General features: G+C 38.5%; 1 protein-coding gene across 1 annotated transcript in view; it reads right to left on the bottom strand.

Annotated features, from left to right (window-relative positions):
* The window catches only part of ddx21 (DEAD (Asp-Glu-Ala-Asp) box helicase 21), a 28,138-nt gene extending 7,414 nt beyond the window's left edge, over positions 1 to 20,724 (bottom strand). The window contains exons 1-12 of the mRNA XM_035405397.1: positions 20,553 to 20,724; positions 15,510 to 15,758; positions 15,043 to 15,180; positions 12,625 to 12,700; positions 12,271 to 12,449; positions 8,831 to 8,948; positions 7,557 to 7,742; positions 7,023 to 7,168; positions 6,023 to 6,172; positions 4,319 to 4,480; positions 2,603 to 2,722; positions 166 to 239 (exon numbers count right to left, since the gene is read on the bottom strand). Of these exons, the coding sequence (XP_035261288.1) occupies positions 166 to 239; positions 2,603 to 2,722; positions 4,319 to 4,480; positions 6,023 to 6,172; positions 7,023 to 7,168; positions 7,557 to 7,742; positions 8,831 to 8,948; positions 12,271 to 12,449; positions 12,625 to 12,700; positions 15,043 to 15,180; positions 15,510 to 15,758; positions 20,553 to 20,645 (1,691 nt within the window). The 5' untranslated portion in view covers positions 20,646 to 20,724. The remainder of the gene's footprint in view (positions 1 to 165; positions 240 to 2,602; positions 2,723 to 4,318; positions 4,481 to 6,022; positions 6,173 to 7,022; positions 7,169 to 7,556; positions 7,743 to 8,830; positions 8,949 to 12,270; positions 12,450 to 12,624; positions 12,701 to 15,042; positions 15,181 to 15,509; positions 15,759 to 20,552) is intronic.
* Between the last annotated feature and the right edge of the window lie 4,454 nt (positions 20,725 to 25,178).

Raw genomic sequence — 25,178 nt, 5'->3', positions numbered from 1 at the left:
TTTTTCCCTCCAAGGCATCAACTTGGTATCGATACAGAGGCACCAAAGCTTGAATCAGTACCAAAATCAAAATAAACAACATAACATGTACAACATTGCATAATAAACAGCATAACATATAAAAATGTCCAAGGCAAAAGTGCGGCCATGTTCTGAGTTACATACTTCACTGCATCTTTGCTGGAGGATTTGATGATCTCATTGGCAGATGGGACACCAACCCGCTTAAATGTTATGCCCTTAAAAATAAATTTTGTGTTTAGAAACAGGAAGCAAAAAAGGGATTCAAGTCAAGCAATTACATCAACTGTATGAAATTCAAGGTCATTTTCTATAAAACCATGCTTTCAATCAATAAATGATAGCAACAGTACAACAAAAAAAGAAAATACCAAATCTTAAGCTTGCAAACAGTGGCAATTCTAGAAAATTGCACATGGCGTGGGAAAATGGAGGCAAGGTAAAATTTCACTTAATACAAAAATGAGAGGTGACAAAATTGGTCAATAAGAACACAAATATAACAAGTCAAGCTAGCGATACACTCAAGCGATTACAGAAGAAGCACATAGCCAGCCGAGTTATCTCACTTACTTTGTAAGTAAATGAACTGTGATGCACTACCAATTGCCTGGGTATTTGGTAGGATCTTCGCTAATGCAGCGATTGGGACTCATACGCTTACCGGCTTCCCACCCGCGAACACTGCCAACACTGCCAACTGTGTTCGTAGGAACGTCTGACCAAGCTGGAAGTACCGCTGCCGGGGATTGAACCCAGGTCTCACCGGTGGTAGGCGAGTGCTTATACCTCTACACTACCCAGACGGCCCATACTTTTTATTTTTAATAATTGCTTATAACTGCACCCCAGACTAAATGTAATTAATATCAACCTTTTTTCATGAATTAGAAACACAGTTCTTTGTTTCCCAGATTAAAAGAACTGTCATCCAGGCAGGCAGTCATCTCGAATGAACACTACAGTGCATGTGTGGACATTTTTCGAGTATATCTAAAGGCACACAGCTTTTCTTTTCATTTCTTTCATATATTTGCGCTTTGTGAACTTCTTTGTGTATGTATTACTTAGAGCAAAGCTTACATACTTTTTCCATACTTTCACCCAAATCTCCAAATTTTCCCGATCTGGAAATCAAATAATTTTGCAGCCTCAACAAATACAAATAGTGACCTCTCTGAACTACCCCTAACAGGTGCTCAACTGAACGAAGACGGATTCTCTATGAATTTCGTATGACAGAGTAGCTGAAGTTTTAAAACAAATGGAATAGACGGCTAGCTAGTAGAGATGCACATTTCGTTCAATTCTTTTAATTGATTGTCAGCACTCATTAATAGATTAATAATGATTAAATGATAAGCTTAAAATCTATATGGCTTACAAAGAATGACTCTAAATATACAACTAATTAATTGGTAGGCCTAAGAGATTTAAGACAAGTCCCAACAATCATTAGAATAGGATTTTGCATTGTGCATGAAAGCCACAACAGCAAAAAACTACATTATACAAACACAGATTCACAGACTGAAAGATCTGCGCAGGAGAGAAGGACCGCTGACATTTTTATTACAGGCTGGGTGAACTGCCACTGAGATGGAGAAAGGTATTGACAATACATGCTCAACTTAATAATACCCAAATGAACTGCATTAATAGTTTTTTTTGCATTTCTGACAACAAGGTCAAATTAAATTTTAATACCAATGCACGAGCAACAGTGAACATAACACTGACTTGCTATTTGATTAAAGGAACTACACAGAGTCTGGTTGCTCGGTCATATGTATGGCACCTCCTGCATAATAACCCTTAATTTTTGAAGCAAAACATCTAACAATAACTAAGTGAATACTCTTGTTTTAATTCTTTGGCAAGTGACCATGGTATAGAGGGGATAGTCCGCTCCAAGGTGTGTTATGTAATTTTAATGCACTCATTTGCAAATCATGCATAAGAATCAAACAAGCATTACACACTAGCTGCTAGCTACTTGGGGCAAGATTGCCAAGTTTGGCAATGTTAGCAAGTTGCATTAACCAGAACACAACTGACAGCACTAAACAAGATAAAAAAGATATTAACTTTGATCAATGACTGGAAATGCAAGCTAGTTACTAAAACTTGTTTGATAGTCATTTTTCAATGAAAGTTGGAGCATTGACTTATTTTGCTAATAGGAAGCACAAAGCAAAATCATGCACCGTACAGCACGAGTATCCCACTCTGCATTCAACCGAGAAGCACGCCATTTCACACACAGGATGGGAGGGGGAGAAGCAGAAATGCATCCATTTTTTTTTTTTTTGAGAAGGGGGAACTCTAGAGTTTGGAACTGGTTATTACAGGAATTTACCAAAGTTGGGGAAAATGATTACATTTGATGATAAAAAACGAAATATTTTTTATATCAAAAACTTTTATATCACTTAGTCTGGATAACTGGGGTGGCAAGGCTTAATTTTATGGTGGCAGAGACCACCTTATGACACGTTAACGGCTACCCCACTGGTTGCAAGCTTCCCTGGCTGGCACATCTTGGATTAATCCAACATTTTTTTCCAAGAAAAACACTCACGGCTTTGTTCTCCACGTATCGAAGCTGTTCCTCTTCCTTGCGCTGGTAGAAGCAAATGCAGAGACCCGTCCTGCCTGCCCTGCCTGTTCGCCCTGACCTGTGGATATATGACTCTACATCCTGGAATAAGAACACAAGTCCTTACTAAAAAACGTATCAAAGACAAGCATGCAATCCAGCACTACAGATCTTAAGCACTAATTACTAAAGCAGGTTGATAATTCAAATAACATTTTTCGGACAGAACAAAAGATCGGATATCATTTAAATGTGCTTAACTAGCCATCCATGAACCTTTGTAGTATTAAATTACAGGCAATTAGCAAACACTCTTATCCACAGTGACTTACACAACTTTTTTTTTTTTTTCTTCTTTTTTACATATAATTTACATTGCATCCATTTGTACAGCTGGAATGCCTACTGAATCCCAGGAATCTACCCTGGAATTGAACCTGTGACCTTTAGGTTACAAGACCAACTCCTTGCCCATTATACACTGTCGCCCACAGTACACTGAAGTGATTGACATAAGGGGAAAAAAGCATTGCAAATTGGTATTTGTAATTACTGGTTTGTTGCTGTATTCACAGTGGAAAAAGGCAACCTGACTAGGTGTGAAAATGGGTGGCAGTGTAGCACAGTGGGTAAGAAGCTGGGCTTGTGACCGAAAGGTTAAAGGTTTGATTCCTGGGTAGGACACTGCCGTTGTACCATTGAGCAAGGTACTTAACCTGAATTGATTCAGTATATATCCAGCTGTATAAATGGATACAATGTTAAATGCTATGTAAAAGTTGTGTACGTTGCTCTGGATAAGAGCGTCTGCTAAATGCCTGTAATGAAATGTAATGTAATACCCAAGCTGGCAGCATTACTTGCATTAAGCCACAAAATCCAACACTCCTCATAATACTGTTTGATGTTCAGAAATTTGGTGTCTTTACAAATTTGGCAGCTGCAGCAGTCATTGAGCATATTTAGAACTGAGAAACTTGGATAAATTAGGGAAACAATGTAAATTCCAAACCAGACGAAAAAATGACTTCTACCATATTATCCCCGTCACCTGTGTACTTCATTTCAGTCCTACATGTTAAAGAGTGAATGATAAAGAGTGAAACAATATGGTTCCACACAAGTGCTTCTGTGGTGTGAGGAGCATCTTCTGGTTCATGAGGAACTGGGGCAGGAACAATCATAAAATAGATGTCAAAATTAATGAATTTGAGTTAGAAGATAGCCCACGTAGTTAGTCTTTTCAGCCAAACTACTCATTAAAATAAAGAGTGAATTGTTTCTTTTGAAGTCAAAGCAGTAGAATCATTACACTGGAACTGATGCATTGGTGTAAACTGATGAATTGCAATAACCCGAATAGGGTGAAATGATGGAATGATGTTGGATCATTTTTTCCAGATGTTTGTGGAGGGTTGCATCATCAGCAATCTTATTGACTGTACATCTCCCATCTTCCTCTACCTTCAGTATGTCGCCTGTTTTGGAGTCTCAATGTTCCCAGTTCCTATACTTATCCTCTGTGTGTCCATATCGTACATGCCACATAGCTGTTGGGACATGGCAGAATGTGCTTTTTGGAATGTAGCCTCGTGGTAAACAAGTGAGCTCATAATCACGTAAATCATTACTGTAAAGGCTATACAAGTACAAATGTGTAACCTCTTTCTTCTGCAATGTGCTCTGCTCCTTCCTTACCTTTGGTGGAGAACACTGTATGACCAAGTCAACTTCTGGAATGTCTAGCCCTCGAGCAGCAACGTTAGTGGCAACAAGGACTTCAAAGGACCCGTTCCTGAATCCTTTCAGTGTCATCTCCCTCTGTTTCTGAGGAATGTCTCCGTGCAATGACTGGGCATCCTGTTCATGAGAAACACCCAGAACAATCACATAAGACAGTGGTGGGCAGCAACAGCCTCAAAAGAGCATAGACAGATCTCTAAAGCACTGTAATAAACCAGGGTAGTAAACCCTTTTTAGTCTTTACATCAATAGCCTCACACAACCATCTAGTTGCATTGGTTCTTCAATTTTTATATGGCAGCATATTCGCACCAAAATTAAAATGGAAATGCAAATCGGCAATTAAATTTAATGTTCATTCAATGTACGCCAAAACCAAATGAAAACGCAAAAGCCCACAGCATTTTAATTTTTAAGTTGATGTAAGTACTTTGTAATAATTTAAAAATTTAAACGCAAAGACCATTTCACATTCAATTTCTCACCGTCTACGACATGTCCGTGAGATTTTAAATGAAAATAAAAAACATTTGAATTTCTTATTGTGACAGCATTATCCATGACAAAAATGTAATAGTTCAATTGGTCATTTAGCATTTCATTTTCATGTTTTAACATTTTCATGTTAAGAAACTGAAACGGTTGTTTTGGTTTCTTAATGCCACCAGTTTGCACATCGTTTTTAAATAAAGCTGTGTAATTTACACTTATGTTAATGTTGCTATTCATTAACTGTCAGCCAGTTTTATTAGCAATGTTGAGCGGCATTTTGGTGGGAGGCAGCACTGATAATCCACTTAGATTTTGGTGCCATGTAAAGTTGGTGGCTAGCTTTAGTGCTACAATGAATGTGGGTATGTAGACTACATAAACCATTATAGTCCTAAACTAGTTAGCTAGCCACTGCCACAGTATCATGAATACCCCTTTGCGCAGATGCCAGATCTGGTTAATCCTTGCCCATTTAGGGGGTGCCCCATTTAAAGCTGTATAACTCCAGATGTGAGCATCACAGAGACTTTAAAAAGCCTTAAATGAACTAAGACACATGTACCTTTGACAATACTGTGATTGGTTTATATTCATAATTTAAGAACAAACAAAGTTCCACAAATGCAGTAAATTTCGCTAGCTAGCAATTTGACAGTGGAATTCTTGGTTGGGTTTGAACCACTGCTTTAATGCCACTGCCATTTGATGACAGGGCTTTTGACTTTGAAAATGAAAATGCAAAGGGTGGACTGCATTTTCAATTTGAATTTTGGCAGGGTTTTAGTGTGGCCGTGCGAAAAATGATAATGAAAATGGAAGGAATGCAACTGGACCCTTGTGCCACAAAGATATGAAAATGAAATTATAAATGGCCATTTGAATTATTTCATATTTGTCATGGATGATGGAGTTACAATAAGTGTTGTGTTGTAAAGGGTAAGAAAACTTTTTATGCATTTAAATTTTCAAATAGACAGACTAATGTATGTGCTTTAACTGAACACGAAAATGCAAAGTAGGCTTTAATATTTTAATTTTAATTATGGCATGGTTTTTGAATACATCGAATGAAAACTAAATGTAATTTCCGATTAGCATTTTCATTCCAGTTTTGTTGTGGGTATGCTTCCGTACTTAGTGCATGAAGTCGGGAGCACAGACTGGCACCTGTTTAATTGAGGCGTTCATCGACAGCTCGGTGGCCTCCTTCTTGGTCTCACAGAACACTATTGTGCGGCCATGGGTGCCACTGTACACCTGGATCACATCCCCGATGACCGCCGCCCTCTGGGACCAGTGACAGGCGATAGCCAGGTGCTGCAGTCCAGGGGAGAAAGATGGTGAATGAAAACAGTTTTTTTGACATCAAATGTCAATGCCGTTTTGCATAAAGTTAAGGTTGTGAGTTTGAGAAAGTGTGTACTCACTCTCCTGCTGAGTAAAGTTAAAACAATAATTTGGTTTTATATTCACTGAGAAACCATGAATATGCATCAGACCTTTAATCCTGTGTGCACCATGTACTGTTTATTGTTACTGGAAAAAAAAAACTTTGTATATGCCAATTAGTCCTACTATTTCAATTTTTCTTCATTTGTGGCAAAACAGAATGTTTTAGTGGAAAAATACCAACAGAAAGTTATAACAAAAATCACCTAACACAACATACAAGAAAAGAGCAAAAAGAACACATTTATTTATCGATGTTTGATGCTGCCCACTGGAACAAAAAATATATTTGAATATTGTGTATAATAAAACAAATATATTATATTTTGAATATTTATTGCAAAATTAGCAAACTTACTGCACTGCTATTAATTATATAGGATACTTTAGGCATCCCCTGTCGTGTTATAAGCCCATAAAGGTGAAAATACATGTACTGACATTGTTCAAAAAAATTATTTGCTTTTTATGAACATTTACGTGAAATACAGACTGATCCATTGTTGGGAACTTAACAATTTTTACTAGAAAAATCTGCCTGGAAAGCAATGATATCTATCTAATGAGTACTTTCCACTATACTTTTCTGCATTCTGCATGCAATGTTTCATTCATTCATTCATTCATTCACAAGCCACACCACACGCCACAAGCCACAATCATTACACACTGACAATGGCTTGGCTTTGGAATTTCCCTGTGAATCCCAGCCACATACCTCCACAGTGGTGGCAGTCTTTTTTGTCTTTTTGCCAATGAGGTCGACGTGCTCAAACTGTGGCCGCATGTACTTCTTGGCCACATCATACACCCAGGAGGGACAGGTGGCGGAAAAGAGCAGGGTCTGAGGATTGCTGTCTGAATCTGAGAGAATACCACAGCAGAGCATTGGCATCTTAAAGGTGGCTAGCCAAAAACTCTAAAGCCAGCAGAATTCATCTGAAAGTAGGCTGTGACAAAAGCTACAAAACCAATGAGACAATCCTGACCTCTTACTACACTAATGTGGAATCATAAAAGCATGCTCACTGCTTTACAACTTAGGATCAGTTAAGGCAGCTCTAATACTCTTTTTTTTTTTTTTTTAAATAAGAAATTTGTATGAACATTTGTATATAATGAATTTGCATATTTTATTTCAATAAGATTACTTCAGTTCTGTTGCTTTACCATTTAAGCCATCTTAAATACAGTAGCTTCTGCATTTTAATGTTTATGTTTAATCATGCCCCAACCAGTATTTTGCATTTACCTTTTTTGTATGAAGATGCTAGAATCTCCTCAACTTGTTCAGCAAATCCCATGTCCAGCATCTGGTCCACTTCATCAAGGACCACATGCTTCACCAGGGACAGGTTCAGTTTGTTGTTCTGAAGGTGGTCTTTCACACGCCCTGGAGTGCCCACAAGGATATCGATGCCATTGCGAATGCTATCCACTGCAGGGGAAAATTCAGGTAAAAATGTTAAATTGATAAATAAATGGTATTAAAAGGATAGTTCACCCTAAAGATTGCTGCTATTCATGCATTTTACCTCAATAAATGTCTTTTAACCTGGCTGTTTTCTGTGCTTTTGTAGATTTGATTAGTTCATCAAAAAGTTTCATATCAAGCATCATATCAAGAAGTAGCTCACATCTTTATAGCCCATGTGTAATTCATGTGACTGTGCATGCGTGTGTCACTAAGGGGGCAGTGGTGGCTTCAAGTGTCCTGAGGAAACTGCACTCTGGCAAACATTCCACAATACCAATGGTTTCAGTTTATCTATAGGAGCTATGTTGGAAATCTTTATTGAGGCACTAGAATGAAGCAGAGGCCAGGGTGGCACTATTGCCATGTTAACATGGTACATTTGTTGCCCGACTTCCCAACATGGTAGTACAACAAACATTTCATTAATAACCAAACTTGCCTCAGCTATAAGATAACCTAGCAACATTCCTGATGATCAGAAGAGTATCATTTTGATGATCACTGTATTTTTGAACAGGTGCATTAGCAGGTATTCTATTCTAATAATTCATCATGCTAAAATTAATGCAGGGCTTCACCAAATGTAGGAAAGCATGATTAACATTGCTGTGGCTCATTTTTATATGGTATTGCGCATTTGCTCATTTTGGCATGCAGACCATTTTTTGTGGGGAATTAGTTTAACAGACAGAAAAGAGTATAATTTATGTAGGTGCATTTTTTACATTAAACATATTTTGCCAAAAATATATTATTCCACAGTAAAACTCATTTTTTTAATTGATGTACTTTGAAGTGAAACTTGAGATCCATTGCCCATGCCCACTTTTAAAACTTACACTCTTGGGCTTCTGAACCCTGGACCAGCACCCATAATTCTTCACATATACTACTGATAAGAAGCTGCAACAATTGGTCAAGTCTACATTTCAGAGAGGCTGGCATTTACTGATGAAATTTGACCATGTAATCAGTGTGGGAGGCTTGTATCATTGGAATCCTGTTCCTCTACTAAATGGGAATAACACAGTAAGCATACAGGAACTCACGCTGGGGGACGTAGGAGCTGCCACCATAGAAACAGCACACGGATAGCTTCTTTGTGACATCTTTAAAATCCCTGGACACTTGAATAGCCAGTTCTCTGGTTGGTGCAAGGACCAGGACCTGAATAAAAACAGAGTAAAAATGACTTGGGGATGAGCAAGCATAAGGTTTCCCAAAATAATATTTTTTAAATAAAGGTTCTAATTACAGTTGGTTGGCATCCAATTGTTGATAACTTTAAACCGCCAAAAAATGTAATGTGGTATACAGTATTACCAGCCAATTTTAAAAAGTTGGCATTGTATGGGGCTGCCAATTCAGTATTCAGACTACCACCACCCCGTGGCCATGGACATGTTTTTGCCGTACATGTTCAGTGTTTCCCACAAGCTGAGAATTTATATGCGGGGGGTGGGAATTGTGTTCAACACACACTCCTCACAGATCGCATTATTTGCACATTTGAACAGAGCTCTTTAGCACAGGGAGGGGAAGGGGAGAGCTGGCTTGTTTTGAAAACACAAAAGCTAGCGGCATTTCGCATAGTGCAGCTTTAATTTAATCCAAGATTGCACAACAATTAAGAAAAGCACAAAAAAGACTTTTTTTGAGATTTGAAAGAAAAAATTATGAATACAAAGTATAGTTTGTTGCTTAAGGATACAAACAACTAACATAGACACAGTGTCCCAAATAAAACATGGGGAGGCATCCACTTAATGCAGTAGTTGACGTCGCTTAAAAAAAAAAAAAAAATTTTTACATCTGCAGCATATTGCAGTGACCTGCCAGTGTGCAAACCAATCCAATGAAAGGGGGAGGGTCTTCTTGTACAAGGTCAAAATGCAAGATTATTTTTCTATATTTCATAGCCTATATAGCTACTATTGTTCATAGTTTGTCCCAACTGCTTCACCTACTAAATGCTCCCTAACTCATTTGTTTAAGTTACGTTGTGTATGTCATAAATATGCGCTAGTTGTTGTCGTTGCTCCCCATTTTGTTTTGTTTTTGTTATGTTATGTTTCGTTGGCTGACGAAACAGACGAGGATTCTGTGTATTTTGGTCTGTTTTTGGTTTTTCTTTTTAGCGTATCCTCCACTGATCATCACTGTTGCATGCATCACAAAAACTATTACACTAGCCTACTAACTAACGCTTACATTACAGTGTGAAATGTCCACAATATATAATACCACTAACCTATTTAAAGACACTCAGTTTAAAAAATAACGTGTATAACCGAATATTTTGAGCAGTAATACATACAATACATAGCAATGATGAAATTTTATCTGTGTTCAGTAGATGGAGACAGAGACAGTAAATCAACGGTACAGTTCAATCCGCTTCTGTTTTGCTCCAGAAAACGATGTCAGATAGGTCTATCAGCAAATATATGGCTTAGCTATGCCCAGAAGTCCTCAATAATAATAGTATTCTCAAAGGAATTACGAAAAATTGTTAACAACGTCTCGTTAGGTGCTGTGTCTTTTATTGCTACCACAGAGTGAATACTTAAGTGAATGCGATGATAAGAAAAATTTTGGTTACGCTGACCTATGAAACGCTATTCCAAAAGCAAAATTAGACATGTTATACATCGTTAGAAAGCTTATACTCTCACCTACTGAATAAATGAATTGTCAATCAAGCCAGACTGTACTAAAAAGGGCGACAATGCTGTAAACGACATGTGTGGTATTACAGAGAGCTATTTTGGAAGGTACCCAAGCATCACAAATGTGCGTATATTTCACGAATGGATTGTCCAAGACAATATATGACCACTCAGTCTCAAAAGGGACATCTCTATGCGTAAAACCAATGGTAAGGTTGTGTATTTATTCAATATTTAGTCCCAGATATGGACTGTAGAATAACATGGTATCATTTTTTAAAACTTGTTTTGTTTATTTTGTTATTCAGTGAGCTGTTTTCACTGCTGTATTGGAATATCTTAGGGCTATTGTCGCGTTTATCTTGTTGCTATGACGGAATACGATTTTTGAGTGGCATTTTAATTCATATTAGCTTCTCTACTGACCTAGCTTATGGAAGAGGACATGAAGAGACCGTACGCGGAGTCACAAAACTGACGTAATGTGAAACCAATCAGTGAATACCTACGTCGTTAAGCCTGCCCACCAGAACGGTTCTGCTGCACTGAGCACGGTTATCTGTGCCGAAAATATCGTGCTGGACATGGTTTGTAAGCGTTCTGCGCGAAAACGTTTCCAGGTGGAAACACCATTGGAACCGTTCCTCTCCATGCTCAGAACCGTTCGGCCCTACGGTGGAAAAGGGGCTATAGTGCACCCAGTTAATTTAGTATTGGGAAGTAAAGCTATCAAAAGTGCAATGAAATTGAGTTTGAATATTAGCTTTCGTAATTAGTTAGAGTTCGAATATATTCGAATATCATTTGCCTATAATTAAAAAAAATAAGCTGCTTATTGTCAGGTGCGTGATGCACGTATGCACGTGACGCTCCCTCTAAACTGGTCTGCGCCTTATTTTCCACAAGCGGGCAGTAGAATAGAGGACATCGGTGAACTTTCATACTAGGTTAGTACATCTGGGGCCTCATTTATAAAATGTATTTTAGATCAATTGTGTGGCGCGTACATAGAAAATCACGTCAAAGTAGTGATTTATAAAATTTCAACATGACTCGATTTGACCGTGGAAATGGCTGTGGCTCTACGTCAGGTCTTCACTTGATGGATGCACACAAGTTCATTTTATAAATGAGCCCCCTTTCTATAGCCTAATATGCAAATGAATAAAGCACGTTCCTGTGGATGTAATTTGCCACAACTTGCCATTTATTAATTACAATAATAGGGAAATGATTGTTTATAGGAAATCCCTGTCTATTTCTTAACACAAAAACTATTCAAACGGCTAATACCTGTAGCCTAAAACAACATAAATTACTTCCTCTGTTTAGTTTGTTTAACTTCTTTTATCATCCAATTTTATCAAAATCTTCAGAACAGAAAGGAAACATAGCCTGCCATGGGGACATTATTTAGCCTAAATTGTTAGCTGATTGTTAACCAGATCTGTTGAACGAAGTGAAAAAAGAGACTGGCTCACAAGGCTAGCTGACCAGTAACGTTAGGTGTCCATGGAGCTGAAAGTATCACCGGAGGTTATTGGCAAGGAAAACCAGACGATACTCTTGCTCTGGGTTCAGGGCAGAACATTTTTTGTTGACAGAGGAAGTAACGTTAGCACAGGAAATGAACTTTGCGTGCATGAACATGATTCGCCGCATGGAATTAAAGCCTGAATATTCATGTTAATTACAAAACGCGGAATCCAAAACTAATATTCGAATGCTCAAATTTAGGTTCGAACTTAAAAAAAGAAAAGATTTTCGAATAGTTTTCGAACTTCGAATATTTTTTGACAGCCCTATTGGGAAGCACTTACTTTTGGAGCTCTGCCTCTCCTCCTCTCATCAGTTTCTGACAGCAGCTTCTCAACAAGGGGAATGGCAAATGAGAAGGTCTTCCCTGTGCCCGTTCGGGCCTGAGCCACCACGTCTTTTCCATCGTAAACAGAGTTGAAGGTTTTGACTTGGATATCGAACAGGTATGTCACTCCACGTCCTACAGGTAAAGGAAAATCTAATGCAATTAACAGAGGCGGACAAAGGGAACTGACACTACTTTGATAAAGTAGAATAAATAAAGTGGAAGAAAAAAAAATGGTTATGCCTTCCAACTAACACAATAAAAACACATAAATCTTGACTCAAGTCATGACTGGAAGAAGCAGACATACCTTCAAGGTTTTTGATAGTTTCTTTTGAGATTCTAAAGTTGGAGAATGCCCCTTCTTTCTGTTCCAAAGTCTCTTCCTGCATGCAAAAAATAACAACGAAGGTCAAGGACACAGCAAACGAAAATACTGTTAATGAAAGTTTAATGTTTTGAAGGTGCTGGGCCTTTATAAATGCAAATCAAACACTAGCTTTGACAGGGACTTCAAGGGCAGGCTCCAATAACTTTTAATCAGACCCCATCTACTGAAAAGCTAAATTTTGTGAACGTCAACCAGAAACTATGGGACAAATAAATACAATACAGTCACAGTAATTAAAACAAATCATCACTTGGTAACTAATCTTGGAAAAAAAATTTTTTTAACCCTGATTTTTTTCCCCACTCACAATTTGGAATGCTTCATTTTTTAGTAGACCCACCTATTGTTACAATATCATCCATCAAATCAGGAGACCACATGACTGGTCAGGATTTTTCCTAGCTCAAAACAGGGCTTATGTAGCGACTTTGCTTGACAGTGACTGCGGTCACTTAAGCTTTACTGCCAATGTCAATACGGTGCCTTGTCCTTTATTTATGAAAGTATATCTGCACCAACATTCAAATGAAAATGTAAATCCGTAATTACCTTTCATTTTCATTATAAGAGCAAAAATACATGAGATAATGAAAATGCAATCCCGCTTTTGAATTTTAATTTTCAAATTAATGTATACAATTTTAATGACAATTTTTAAATGTAAATGCAAAGGCAATTTCATACTCAATTTCTTGCCCTCTAGGACACAACCCAGTCGTAATTTAAAGGAAAATGAGAAACCACATCCATGACAAATGAAATGACATTTCATTTGGCAATTCATCGTTTCATTTTCTTGTTTTTGTGGCACAAGGGTGGCAAATCAAATGCAATGGCATTATTTCCATTTGCATTATCCTTTTTGCTTGGTCAAGCAAAAACCCTGCCAAAATTCAAATTGAAAATGCAATCCACGCAAAAATGATAATGCAAACGGAAGCAATTCAATTGCAGTTGATTTATGTGACCCACAATAACATGAAAATTAAATGATAAATGACCAGTTGAATAATTTCCTTTTTGTCATGGATAATGTGGTTACAATAAGAAACTGCAATTTCAAATATGGCTTTTTATGTTAATTTAAATTATGAAAGGGCTGAGTTGTAGAGGGCAAACAAAAACTGAATATGAAATGGTCTTGGCATTAAAAATTTTAAATTGTCAGATAAATTATGTGCATTAACTTGAAAATAAATATACAAAGCTGATTTTCATTTGAATTATGGTTTCTGTGCATATCGAATGAAAATTAAATGTTTGCTGATTTGCATTTTCATATGAATTTTGGTGCGAATACGCTTCCATATATATTTTAGCTACATTTAGAATGTAAAGTTCTGTAAATTCTTCAAGGAAACACCACAATGCATTGAGATGTAGGGTATAAAAAAAGAAACGTGGCAAAAATTAGAGATTGGAACAATTTAACTATTTATTTGAAAGGTCATACTTCATAAATGGCAGTATGGGGGGGTAGTCTACACTAAAGGATTAACACATTGTAAGGGGTCGTTCTACAGGAACAGTGGTATCTGGAATTGAAGTACGTCTTAAAATGTATTTCATCTTTGTCACTCAAAACTTGCTTAACATAAAAGGTTATTCATAATTTTATTTATTACTTTAATCTAAAAAAATAGGCACAAGCAGTGCATGCTAATGATAATACAGTAGAACGGATTATCACATAATTCGGATATTTGCAAAGAATTGCCAAATCCGAAACCTTTTCCCATTCATTCCATTCTAAAGAGATTGCAGATTTGCATAAACCATTATTGTATATTTCGGGCATTTTCATGGAATTATGTCCAATTGCATCACAATGATCTATAAATACACATTAAAAGTCAGCAGATGCCTCAAGTAAAGCAACAGATTGCCCTATAATAACACAAAACCGCCAACATTTTCTAAGGTAGGCGCTTTCTGTTGAAAATCATATCTATAAAGGACCCTCGAGTGGCATGTGCGGTTGTCATCACTCTATCAACAGTGTCATTCTTTTATGCAATTAAGCAAATTATACTATAAGTTAATTTAGCATGTCTAAGGTTTCATACAAAGACAAAGTCAAAACATAAAAAACTAGAAATACAGAATCATTCACAACCAAACTGTACCAATAAATATACAAACTGCTTCTAAATTTCTGGTGTTCTTTTTTTCCATCCAATTTCACTTAGGTAGCCCATCTAAGAGATTTCAATGCGGGAAACCCCTGCTGATGATGCTAGTTAATTTCCAGGCACAAGCCAAGCTTTGGGACACCCAGCTTACATTCTTTAATGCTACTGTACTGACAAAAAGTAGTAATGTTAGAAACACACTCACAGCTTCTTTTTCACTATCGGAGGTGGCCTCGTCACTGGAAGGAACTGGGGTGGCCCCAGCAGAGTGTCCATTGGTCTCAGCTTCCTGCTTGTTAGGTATAGTCAATACTCCATTGAAGGCTTCTTGAACTCTCTCCTTCTGCAAAAATTCCCAAAATACTTAAATTTACAATAGCTGGAAAGACAAATCTAGAAGTATCAATGCTACTCATGTTTCAAACCACATATTTTCCTACTGTGATGAAGAGCAAACGGAAACAAGGAGCACCATTTTTTTAAATATAAATCTACAAGATAATTTCAAGCAAAAGTACAAAAGTGAGAACTAATTGGAAGTAGGCCTATATATCAGATAAGTAGAAATCTGATTGTGTAGAAATCTAGTGTTCTAAACATGTTCAGTACAATGGCTAAAGATATTTTTGAATAAACAAACTCAAACGAGGCATTTCTCAAAACTCAAATTACCTTAGTTGCATTATCATGATCAGAGTCATGGGAGGACTCGTCACTGGAATGAGACGGAGTTTTCATTATTGGTGTTCCATTAACCAAGTTGCTGTTGACGTCCTTGGACTTATTTTTTGAGGTACTTTTAGTGGTGTCATTTTTCTTTTTCTTCTTCGGAATAGGTGGTTCACACTCATCAAGCTCCTCTTTCACTTCTTTCTTTTTATTGATCTTCTTTACTTCCTTGGTCTTTTCTTTTTTACGTTTCTGTGGAGCATGAGCCAGGAGAGTTAGGTTATCAGACTGAAGAGAAAATGTCTACCTTTGTGTCACAGTTCATGATAGCCATTCAAGCTCTCGGAATTAGCCTACATTTTATAACATATCAGCGGAGTGTCATTCCATTTATGAAATCACTGAAATCTCTGGCCACACAATTTGTTAAACGTCTTGGCTGGATTGAACATATTGATATGCCATGGTACACTGAGAATATTAAACTAGGCATGATACCATGTACAAAATTCTGCATTATTCATTTTAATATTCTCCTTCAGGCAGTCTTTGTGTATGAGGAAAATTGGAACCATAAACCCGTAAAACACATGAATCCAGATTAAATTTTGATGGAGACTACAGTAATTTCAGTCATTGTGCATTCAGCTGTCCAATACTTGAAGACTTAAAAGGGAATTCCATGGCAAAACAACATTAACCTCATTTAACAGATCAAGACGTAACTGGCTATGTCTCTTGGTGACCGGCCAAAGCAATCCATTAACAGAAATATCAGCGGCAAATTTGCAATGGTGGGGGACTCCAGTCATGACTTGAATTGAGTCAAATTCAAGACCTAAATTTGACAACTTGCTTGAATATAATAAATAAGACTCGACTTTTGATTTGGTATTCATACTTGCGAAGAAACTTAAATGAATTGAAAGGACTTCACATTTCTTATCAAATATTTATATTTTTCTTTCAGTTCTACAGACCATTTCTTTTATGTAAACAAAAGAGGATGCACGCACAACCCAGGGACAGTCACCTTGGTAATCACAAAGCAGAAGACCTGATCATTAACAATTTAACATGTTAAATGCATCTAAATGTGCCTGTAAAAGCCTACCGATAACCAAGCAAAATTAGTCTGCTGCCTCAGAGGCAATCCTAGCATATCTTTGCCAAGTTTTGTGATGATCGGACAAAGATTTCATAAATTACAGCTTTTAGTAAAAATTTAAACCAGTGCATCAAACATAAAACATGACTGAGACACCTATTAACACTTAAACTTCAGTATGTGAAATGCCCACATTAGAGAATAATGCAAACCTCTACTATACCAAGACTGCTCAGGCCCACACAAGTCAGCCTGTCATTTTACCCAGCACAAAGAAACAGTTTCCATTTCCCAGCACTGGTCAAAATGACCAGTTGACAAGAAAAATGACTTGCATGCATTTACTCATGATATGGTAAATATTTGCAATTTATTATACTGAAATATGTTACTTGACACTAAATAATTTAACTGCTGTTAACTCTTTGGGAGATTTGCGTTTGCGGTGTTATACAGTAGGCAGGGTTTGAATTGTCGTTGAATGCGGGGGAGTGCGGTCCCCATTGTCAACAGAAATAGGAAAATCTGCCCCATAGGCAATTCTGTACAACAAAATGCATTGTTTCCACAAAAGGGAACATTTTGAACAAAGCAATTGCACTATTGTTCAATGTCATATTGGCAGGCTGAAGTTGAAAGGGGGGCTAACTTTCATTCACCATCAAGATTTTGGTAGAATGTGATCTCTAAATCTGATGTAGCCTGCGGTGCCTTATTTCTTACTGCAACAGAGTATGATTCCAAACACTTTAAATGCACCAGTGCAACACGTGGCGGTTTTTACTTAATTTCATTGATGGCTCAAGCATCTTAAAAGGCGATACAACTGCAGGGGTTTATGATTGGATTGTTTATAAATCTAGCCTCTTAATTTTCCAGGCTGATGCATTTAGGCTAACTGTTAAGAATTACACAAGAATTCCTCTTAGTTATTTCTCTACTCAGTGAGCAGCATTTTTCACCACTGTATTGGCATACCATTAGATTATTTTTTGCTTTATATTGTTGTAATAAATGATACAAATTTTTGGTGGTGAAAGAATATTTTTATGAACTCTCAGATAGACGCTATCGTCTAGTGTGTCATGCTTGGGTTGTATAGTTGCAGATGAGACTGCAGGAACTGGGTGGTTGTTCAATGGATGACCTACGTGACAATGGTGGTACTTAGAAACTGCATTTAGCATGGTTGTCATGCATCCTCTGCTAATAGGCCTAAAGCTAGAAAACAGAGCTTGTCATTTCCACTCATATTGTGGTTACAGGAGCAGTGAACATTTGAGATGAGCAATCTCAGGATGCCGGCATCCAGGCCCCTAGGGGGGCTTGGGCAAAGTTGTTAATGTCGTATAGCCCCAATTAGTCACTAAAAATAGAATTCTCTTAAATTATTACTTTTATCAGTCACTGATTCAAGGCGCACTGTTGGAACACCTACACCATTATAAAGCTTAGACTCTATGCACTTCCATGAAAAAAAAAACCCATCTCAATCAGTAAACCCACTCGAGATAACCAAAGAAATAATAGGGCAGTCTCCTTCCCCAAAGGAGAGCTGAAATGGACACCCCAAATTCATTATTATGGTATTTTATAATCCAATAACTGTCCTCAACAAGTCAAACAACTGCTAATACTACAGTGATGGTATTAAGGCTGTCAAAAGTGCCATGAAACTGAGTTCGAATATTAGCTTTTGTAATTAGTTAGAGTTCGAATATATTCGAATATCATTTGCCTATAATTCACAAAAATAAGGCGCTTATTGTCGGGCGCAATATGCACGTAACGCTCCCTCTAAACTGGTCTACGCGTTATTTTCCACCAGCGGGCAGTAGAATAGAGGACATCGGTGAACTTTAATACTAGGTTACTACATTTGGGGCCTCATTTACAAAACGTATTTTAGATCAACTGTGTGGCGCGTGCGTAGAAAATCACGTCAAAGTAGTGATTTAATAAATTTCAACATGACTTGATTTGACCGCGGAAATGGCCGTCGCTCTACGTCAGGTCTTCACTTGACGTATGCATGCAAGTTCCTTTTATAAATGAGCCCCCTGCAGTTTCTATAGCCTAATGCGCAAATGAATAAAGCACTTTCACGTGGATGTAATTTGCCACACATCGGCATTTATTAATCACAATAATAAGGAAATGATTGTTTATAGGAAATCCCTGTTTATTTCTTAACACAAAAACTATTAAAACGGCTACCTGTAGCCTAAAACAACATAATTACTCTGTTTAGTTTGTTTAACTTCTTTTATCATCCAATTTTATCAAAATCTTCAGAAAAGAAAGGAAACATAGCCTGCCATGGGAACATTATTTAGCCTAAATTGTTAGATGACCAAAGAGACTGGCTCGCGAGGCTAGCTGACCAGTAACGTTAGGTGTCAATAGAGCTGAAAGTATCACCGGAGGTTATTGGCAAGGAAAACCAGACGATCCACTTGCCCTGGGTCCAGGGCAGAATATTATTTGTTGACAGAGGAAGTAACGTTAGCACAGGGAATGAACTTTGCGTGCATGAACATGATTCGCCGCATGAAATTAAAGCCTGCATGTTAACTTTGCGTGCATGAACATGATTCGCCGCATGAAATTAAAGCCTGCATGTTAATCACAATGCACGGGATCCAAAACTAATATTCAAATGCTCAAATTTAGCTTCGAACTTAAAAACAAATTAATATTTTCGAACAGTTTTCGAACTTCAAATAATTTTTGACAGCCCTAGATGGTATTGATATTGCTAAAACCCCCCTCTGATCCCTAAGTATTCAATCCGCTCTATTCATTATGCGTTATTTCCATTGAGCTGAAAGAATTTTCAGGAGCATTTGAAAATGAGCACTTCTATGTACGCAAATAGTATTTCAAATGTAAAAAGTGCTGTTTTTAACCCCTTCGCGCAGAAGTCAAATCTGCCCAATTTAAAGCTTTTTAACTCCAGATGTGAGCATCACAGAGAATTGAAAAATGGCTTAAATTAAGCAGGAGATTTGTACCGTTTACAATACTCAGATTATTTCTTCCTAAATTATTAATAAGAACTAAAGTGCCACAAATGGAACTGTCTATGAGGTGCTGGGATGCAGTGCCTCGTTTCATCCACATGCAAATTACAACAGTCTACTCACTGCTGATTTACAGCAGGCCTGGCAGCTGAGTGCTGGTCAGCAAAGTAAAACAAAGTTGTTAAACTGCTGACACTAGCCATGTTTTTAATACCTAAAACTTAAATGAAAGAACAAAGTTACAGAAATTAGGCAACTAATCGCAGAAAGCATAGAGAAATTAACAGAATTTAAGGGTTCATCAATGAAGCGTAGTAGGGTAAGATGTGTTATCCACCCGGAAGTATCAGCAAATCCTTTGTTTACAAACATTCATATTTGTTCTATACAGTTCCAGTAGCTTTGCTGCTTGGCCCCCTAAAAACGGAATAAGAACAAGAGCGTTCCAAGCTTCGCTGATCGTATCCCTAATAATAAAAAACAACGGAACAAAAACAATGCGTCCAAGCAGGTTCGCTGCTTGGACTCTAAATTGTTTAGGCTACAAAACAATCATGACAACATTAACAAGCAACTTATCGAAAAAGGCTTAGTTTCTCCATGAACACGCAGAAACGTTTAGCTTCACATCTGACATTCAGACTGCAGGCACGTGCATATTGGTTGCTTATTCTTCAACGCAGGTACCTGGCACCTAGTTACAGTTATCTAGCTAATATATTCAATCCCGACACGCAGCCTAAGCGAGTAGCAGCTAATAGCCAAATCGTAACTTCTTTGTCATTTTGATCTACACGTGTCCGCATGTAGCTGATTTGCTTCTGCCACACGTGCTAGCGTCCATGTTGTTGTAGTCTGAATTGAGTAGGTCGACCTGAGCCACAAATATTTTATTACATTTACATCTTAACTTACTTTAAGTGATTTTTTCTCTGCCAAACTGGTGTCCATGTTGTTTTCAATTTCGATATCTTCACTTGCCATTGTGATCTTTACTGGCATTTTCATTCCGATGAGTTTTCCCACAGACGGATAGATGTTGACAACCGCCTGGCCCACAGACGTAGTTAGAAAGGAAAGAAACACGTCACTGCACAATTGAAGTCGTGAATTACGGATAGTGAGAGGAACCAAAAAGTTAGATGGTATCAGGTGACCAGGGATTGCCATTCTCCATGACACTCTCCAATGGTTACTTGAGGTAATTGCAGTTCTTCTTAGGTTTTATGGCCAACCATTAGGTTTTCAACCAACGTTTAGGAGCATTACCAGGAGTGTGCATCGGGATTGTATCAGGCTCACAAAAAAAAAGAAAAGAAACTATACCCTATTTATTAAAGGCGCAGTATGTATGTTTTTTTAAAGAAAACTTTTGTTCATATTTGGTTACATTTCCCTCGCATCAATAAAGATATCAATAAAGTATAAGCTCTAAGAAAACAAAATGCGGTTTCTGCCTCAGCCTCTGAAATCAGCCACTCTAAATTACACCGCACCTTAACAATCTGAAGAAAAACACGTTTTCACCTACCTGAGCTAACACAAATGAAACATGCTGTATTCCAAACTAATGCTGCTACAATGCTTCCTAAATTCTTCCAAGAAACTTGTCCCTGTGTTCTGTCTACCATGTGAAGAGAATGTGTTCATTCAAAGCATATATGTGTCAAATCGAAGTGCGGAATGCCAATCATTTATAATGGGAATAAACTTACTGTATAATTGCAGCTGCTTAACAGCAATGTACGTTTTTTTCATATACACAATATGTTTAAAGAACTGCGTGCATGAAGTGGTTTGGGTGTATCGCATCTTGAATGAAACGCATTAATGAAAAGGTTTTGTTTAGAAAATTGCGTTGAGAAAGAACATGTTGTTGTTTATCATTGCAAAAGAAATTATTCTTTTTTAATTATTTGGCGAAACTTGATAGGAATATTTCAAGCCTATAGTACATGATTGCGGCAAAAATACGCGTGGATAGGTTTGTAAGATGAAATATGTTTTTCAGAGGTCGAAATATGTAACATTTTTATATGTATTTTTACATATACATTCAATTCATAGGCCTACTGTTACATTTAACATTAAAGAAAGACACAAAACATTCTAGGCCTAAAGAGTTAAGAGGGAGGGTAACGGTAGGCCCATAAGAAGACTCCCAATTCATGAAGTAAAAAGACACTGTGAACAAGCAAATACCTCTGCATCTTCAATCACACCAAAGTCCTCCCCACATGACTCGTGGAACCACTGTTTACATGCAATACACATAATCCACCCTTACGTATTCTTGAGGTCATCTTTTTCGCCATATCTTTTTTTTTTTTTGCAGACTCTGCACACATATTGACCCTCAGAGCTTGCACCCTCTTTCACTTTATTTTTCTTTGATTTTTGCTTCCCACAGCTTTCTTTCTTGCTGATGGCTTTGAGTCTATATTTTAAATGCTCCTCACTCATCAGATGGTATGTTGGGGGTTTGGAACGCTTTCTTGTTGCCCCTCTCTCACGTGTTGGTATGGCTATAAGAGACGAAAAGGTTACTTTCTCTCTGATGCCATTCTCTGTTTTGAAGAACAGTGTCTTGCAAATTCCTCACATCCAACTCCGCACCAATCCATGAAGCCTCTTGTACCTGCTGTGCTGGAGGCCACCGCATTGGTGGCTGTGCTGCTGGTGCCTGCTGTACTGGAGGCCACCGTACTGGTGGCTGTGCTGCTGGTGCCTGCTGTGCTGGAGGCCACCGTACTGGTGGCTGTGCTGCTGGTGCCTGCTGTGCTGGAGGCCACCGTACTGGTGGCTGTGCTGCTGGTGCCTGCTGTGCTGGAGGCCACCGTACTGGTGGCTGTGCTGCTGGTGCCTGCTGTGCTGGAGGCCACCGTACTGGTGCCTGTGCTGCTGGTGCCTGCTGTGTGTGGAGGCCACAGTACTGGTGCCTGTGCTGTTGGTGCCTGCTGTGCTGGTGCCTGTGCTACTGGCGCCTGCTGTGCTGGAGGCCACTGTACTGGTGCCTGTGCTGCTGGTGCCTGCTATGGTAGTGCCCATGGCTCTGGATTTGCTGGCTGCTGAGCTCTCTCAGTGGTTTTACTTGGTTCATAAACGTCAGCATTTATAGCGTCTTTATTAACCGGGTACATACCAGTTCCTCTAAACCCATTTTGGGCAATCTCCACAGTAGCAAACTTTTTCCATGCTTGGGAAAACAGGGTGAAGAATTCTGACTCTCAACTTCTGACCTCCTGTTTCCCGAGTAAGTCTCCTCCCCTCTTCGTTCCAGCTGTTTTTTAAACTTTTAAAGAGGGACTTGTCTGCAGGCTGTAGACAGTGTGTTGTGTGTGCTGGGTAACACATGACATGCACATTGTTCTCTTTCATTAAATTTAGAAAGTCGATGTTGTAGACATGGGTACTGTGTCCAACCAGAAGAAGCAAATGTGGCCTTGGGTCTTGTTTCGGCAGGTTTTTCACAAATTGCCTCCCCCGGTCCAGGATCAGTTCGCTGTTAAATCCACCCATTGTCTGAAACCCTCACAAGAGTGTTTGGTGGTGCCTGGTAGAGCCATTCGCCTTTCAAGTGCTTGGCTTTAAAAATAACAAGCAAAAGCATGTAGTCTCCCACTGCATTGAAGCTGGCAAGCGCTGTAGTTGTTTCCCCTTTCTCACCAGCTGTGACCTCATAGCAGGCACTCCCTACTTCTGCCACAACTCTTGGGGACACAAAGTGGTCCTGCAGACCTGTTTCATCACAGTTCCACAATTGTGATGGGAGATCTTTAATTCCCAGTTCTGTTAAGATTTCCTCGTAGCCATCAAACCACTTCTCAACCACAGTTTGATTTAACCCAGCTGTCCAGTCAGCAGAAAGGGCTTCTGGGTTTTTCATACTTAAATCTGGATGCCTTCTTAGGAAATGATCGAACCAGTACTGCCCAGCCTTCTTAGTTACCTCGGAAAATCCAGTCAGATTGTTTTTTTCTACATACTGATATGCTAGGGCCTGTATTTCTTGCCTCCTCAGTTGGAAGCCTCGCTTGGCAAGTGTCTTAATCAGCGTCACCAGTTCCTCTTACTGTTCCTTCATCAAAACAGGGTTTCTCCCTGAGACATGTTCATACCCTTTAACTACACCCTTCACCCTCCGTTGCAGTGTACTTTTTGGGACCTTCCATGCACGAGCCAACAGTTGTGGCTGGGGTAATTGCCCTGCCTCTACTAGTTCTTCATATTCTAGAACTGCACCTTTCATTCTGTCCTCACTCCACTGATTGTATTTTTTTCCTTGCCTTTTCCTTGCTTCTCCTCTGCTATCTTTCCGTGTTGCCTTTCTTTTGTCTGTCATTGGCTTCTGAAATGTACATGAATTTTGGTGTTGTTTATTTATTATTTATTTAAAAATATTTACATATTTAATATTTATTTAAAATATTATATACATGTTAGGAGAACAAGTAAAATAACTAGGGATAGCTAGGAAAACGTGATGAGCTGAGCAGGTAGCGGATGCACTTTGGAAAGATTCCCTTCGCAAGGACTTATTTGCGCGAAGCAGGATTTTGCACTCGTTTGCATTCTTTCAAAGTACCGGTCCAGGCTAGACATGACAGATTAGATGAGATGCGTGCTCTCGACTACACTCCCTGACAGGCGCAACCATCTCATTAGACACGGTGAGTTCAAATGAACGATCAGTGCGAACATATTGGGATGGCAGGTATGCTATCCCGCCAAGTTACAACTTGGCGGGGCGGCATGCCCAATACCTATACAGAACCGAGAGTTTTGCACTTTTAAGGGTTCCCTACAGAAATAACCACAACAGCCACAGACATTCAGCCCTTAAAATCATTAATTTCTGTACATTCTGACCCCATTTCAACAGACAGAATTAATTCATGTCCACACAATAAAGCTCCAAACTAAGAGGATTTAGCATTTTCTCCTTCTTCTTCCTGCCGCCTAGCCCACAAACAAAATGTCTCCCCATTGGACATTTTACCAATACCAGCCAATCCCTCACCTATATGAGCCAATCAGAATCTCACATACACACACAAAAGAGACATATCACCGGTGTTCTGGTGTACAATTCAGCAGCGGTCCGCCTTTGTTTAACTCAGTGTACCAGCCTGTATCCATATGTGCCATTTGGTAGTGATTGCTCAAATTACAAACTTGTCCTTTGTCACTCTGTATTGCCTGTTCATTAAATTAGCATGCCCTGTTGTTCTGGCTGCACTTCCTACACTTAGTGTCGTTTGGTGGCCATTCTTTGTTTTTCCACAAACTTTTACATGCGTTTCAGACCGCTGATTGTTCTTCCCTTCATTTGCTTTCCAAACTTTGCTTAGCTGCACTGGCTTTTGCTTGCAGCTCACATACAACTACCAATGTATTGTTGGAATGTTATTGTGTGTTATCCCATGTTTTTAGTTTTTTTTTTTGTTACCGTTGCAACATAAACTCAAATTTAAGTTATAGCCTTTATTACTGAAAAGGTTCAATCATTTTTCGGCTACTGGCTGCCGGCTGTGGCAACTG

This window comes from Anguilla anguilla, chromosome 2, assembly GCF_013347855.1.
Source record: "Anguilla anguilla isolate fAngAng1 chromosome 2, fAngAng1.pri, whole genome shotgun sequence".
NCBI lineage: Eukaryota > Metazoa > Chordata > Actinopteri > Anguilliformes > Anguillidae > Anguilla > Anguilla anguilla.
This window is presented reverse-complemented; position numbering and strand designations above follow the sequence as displayed.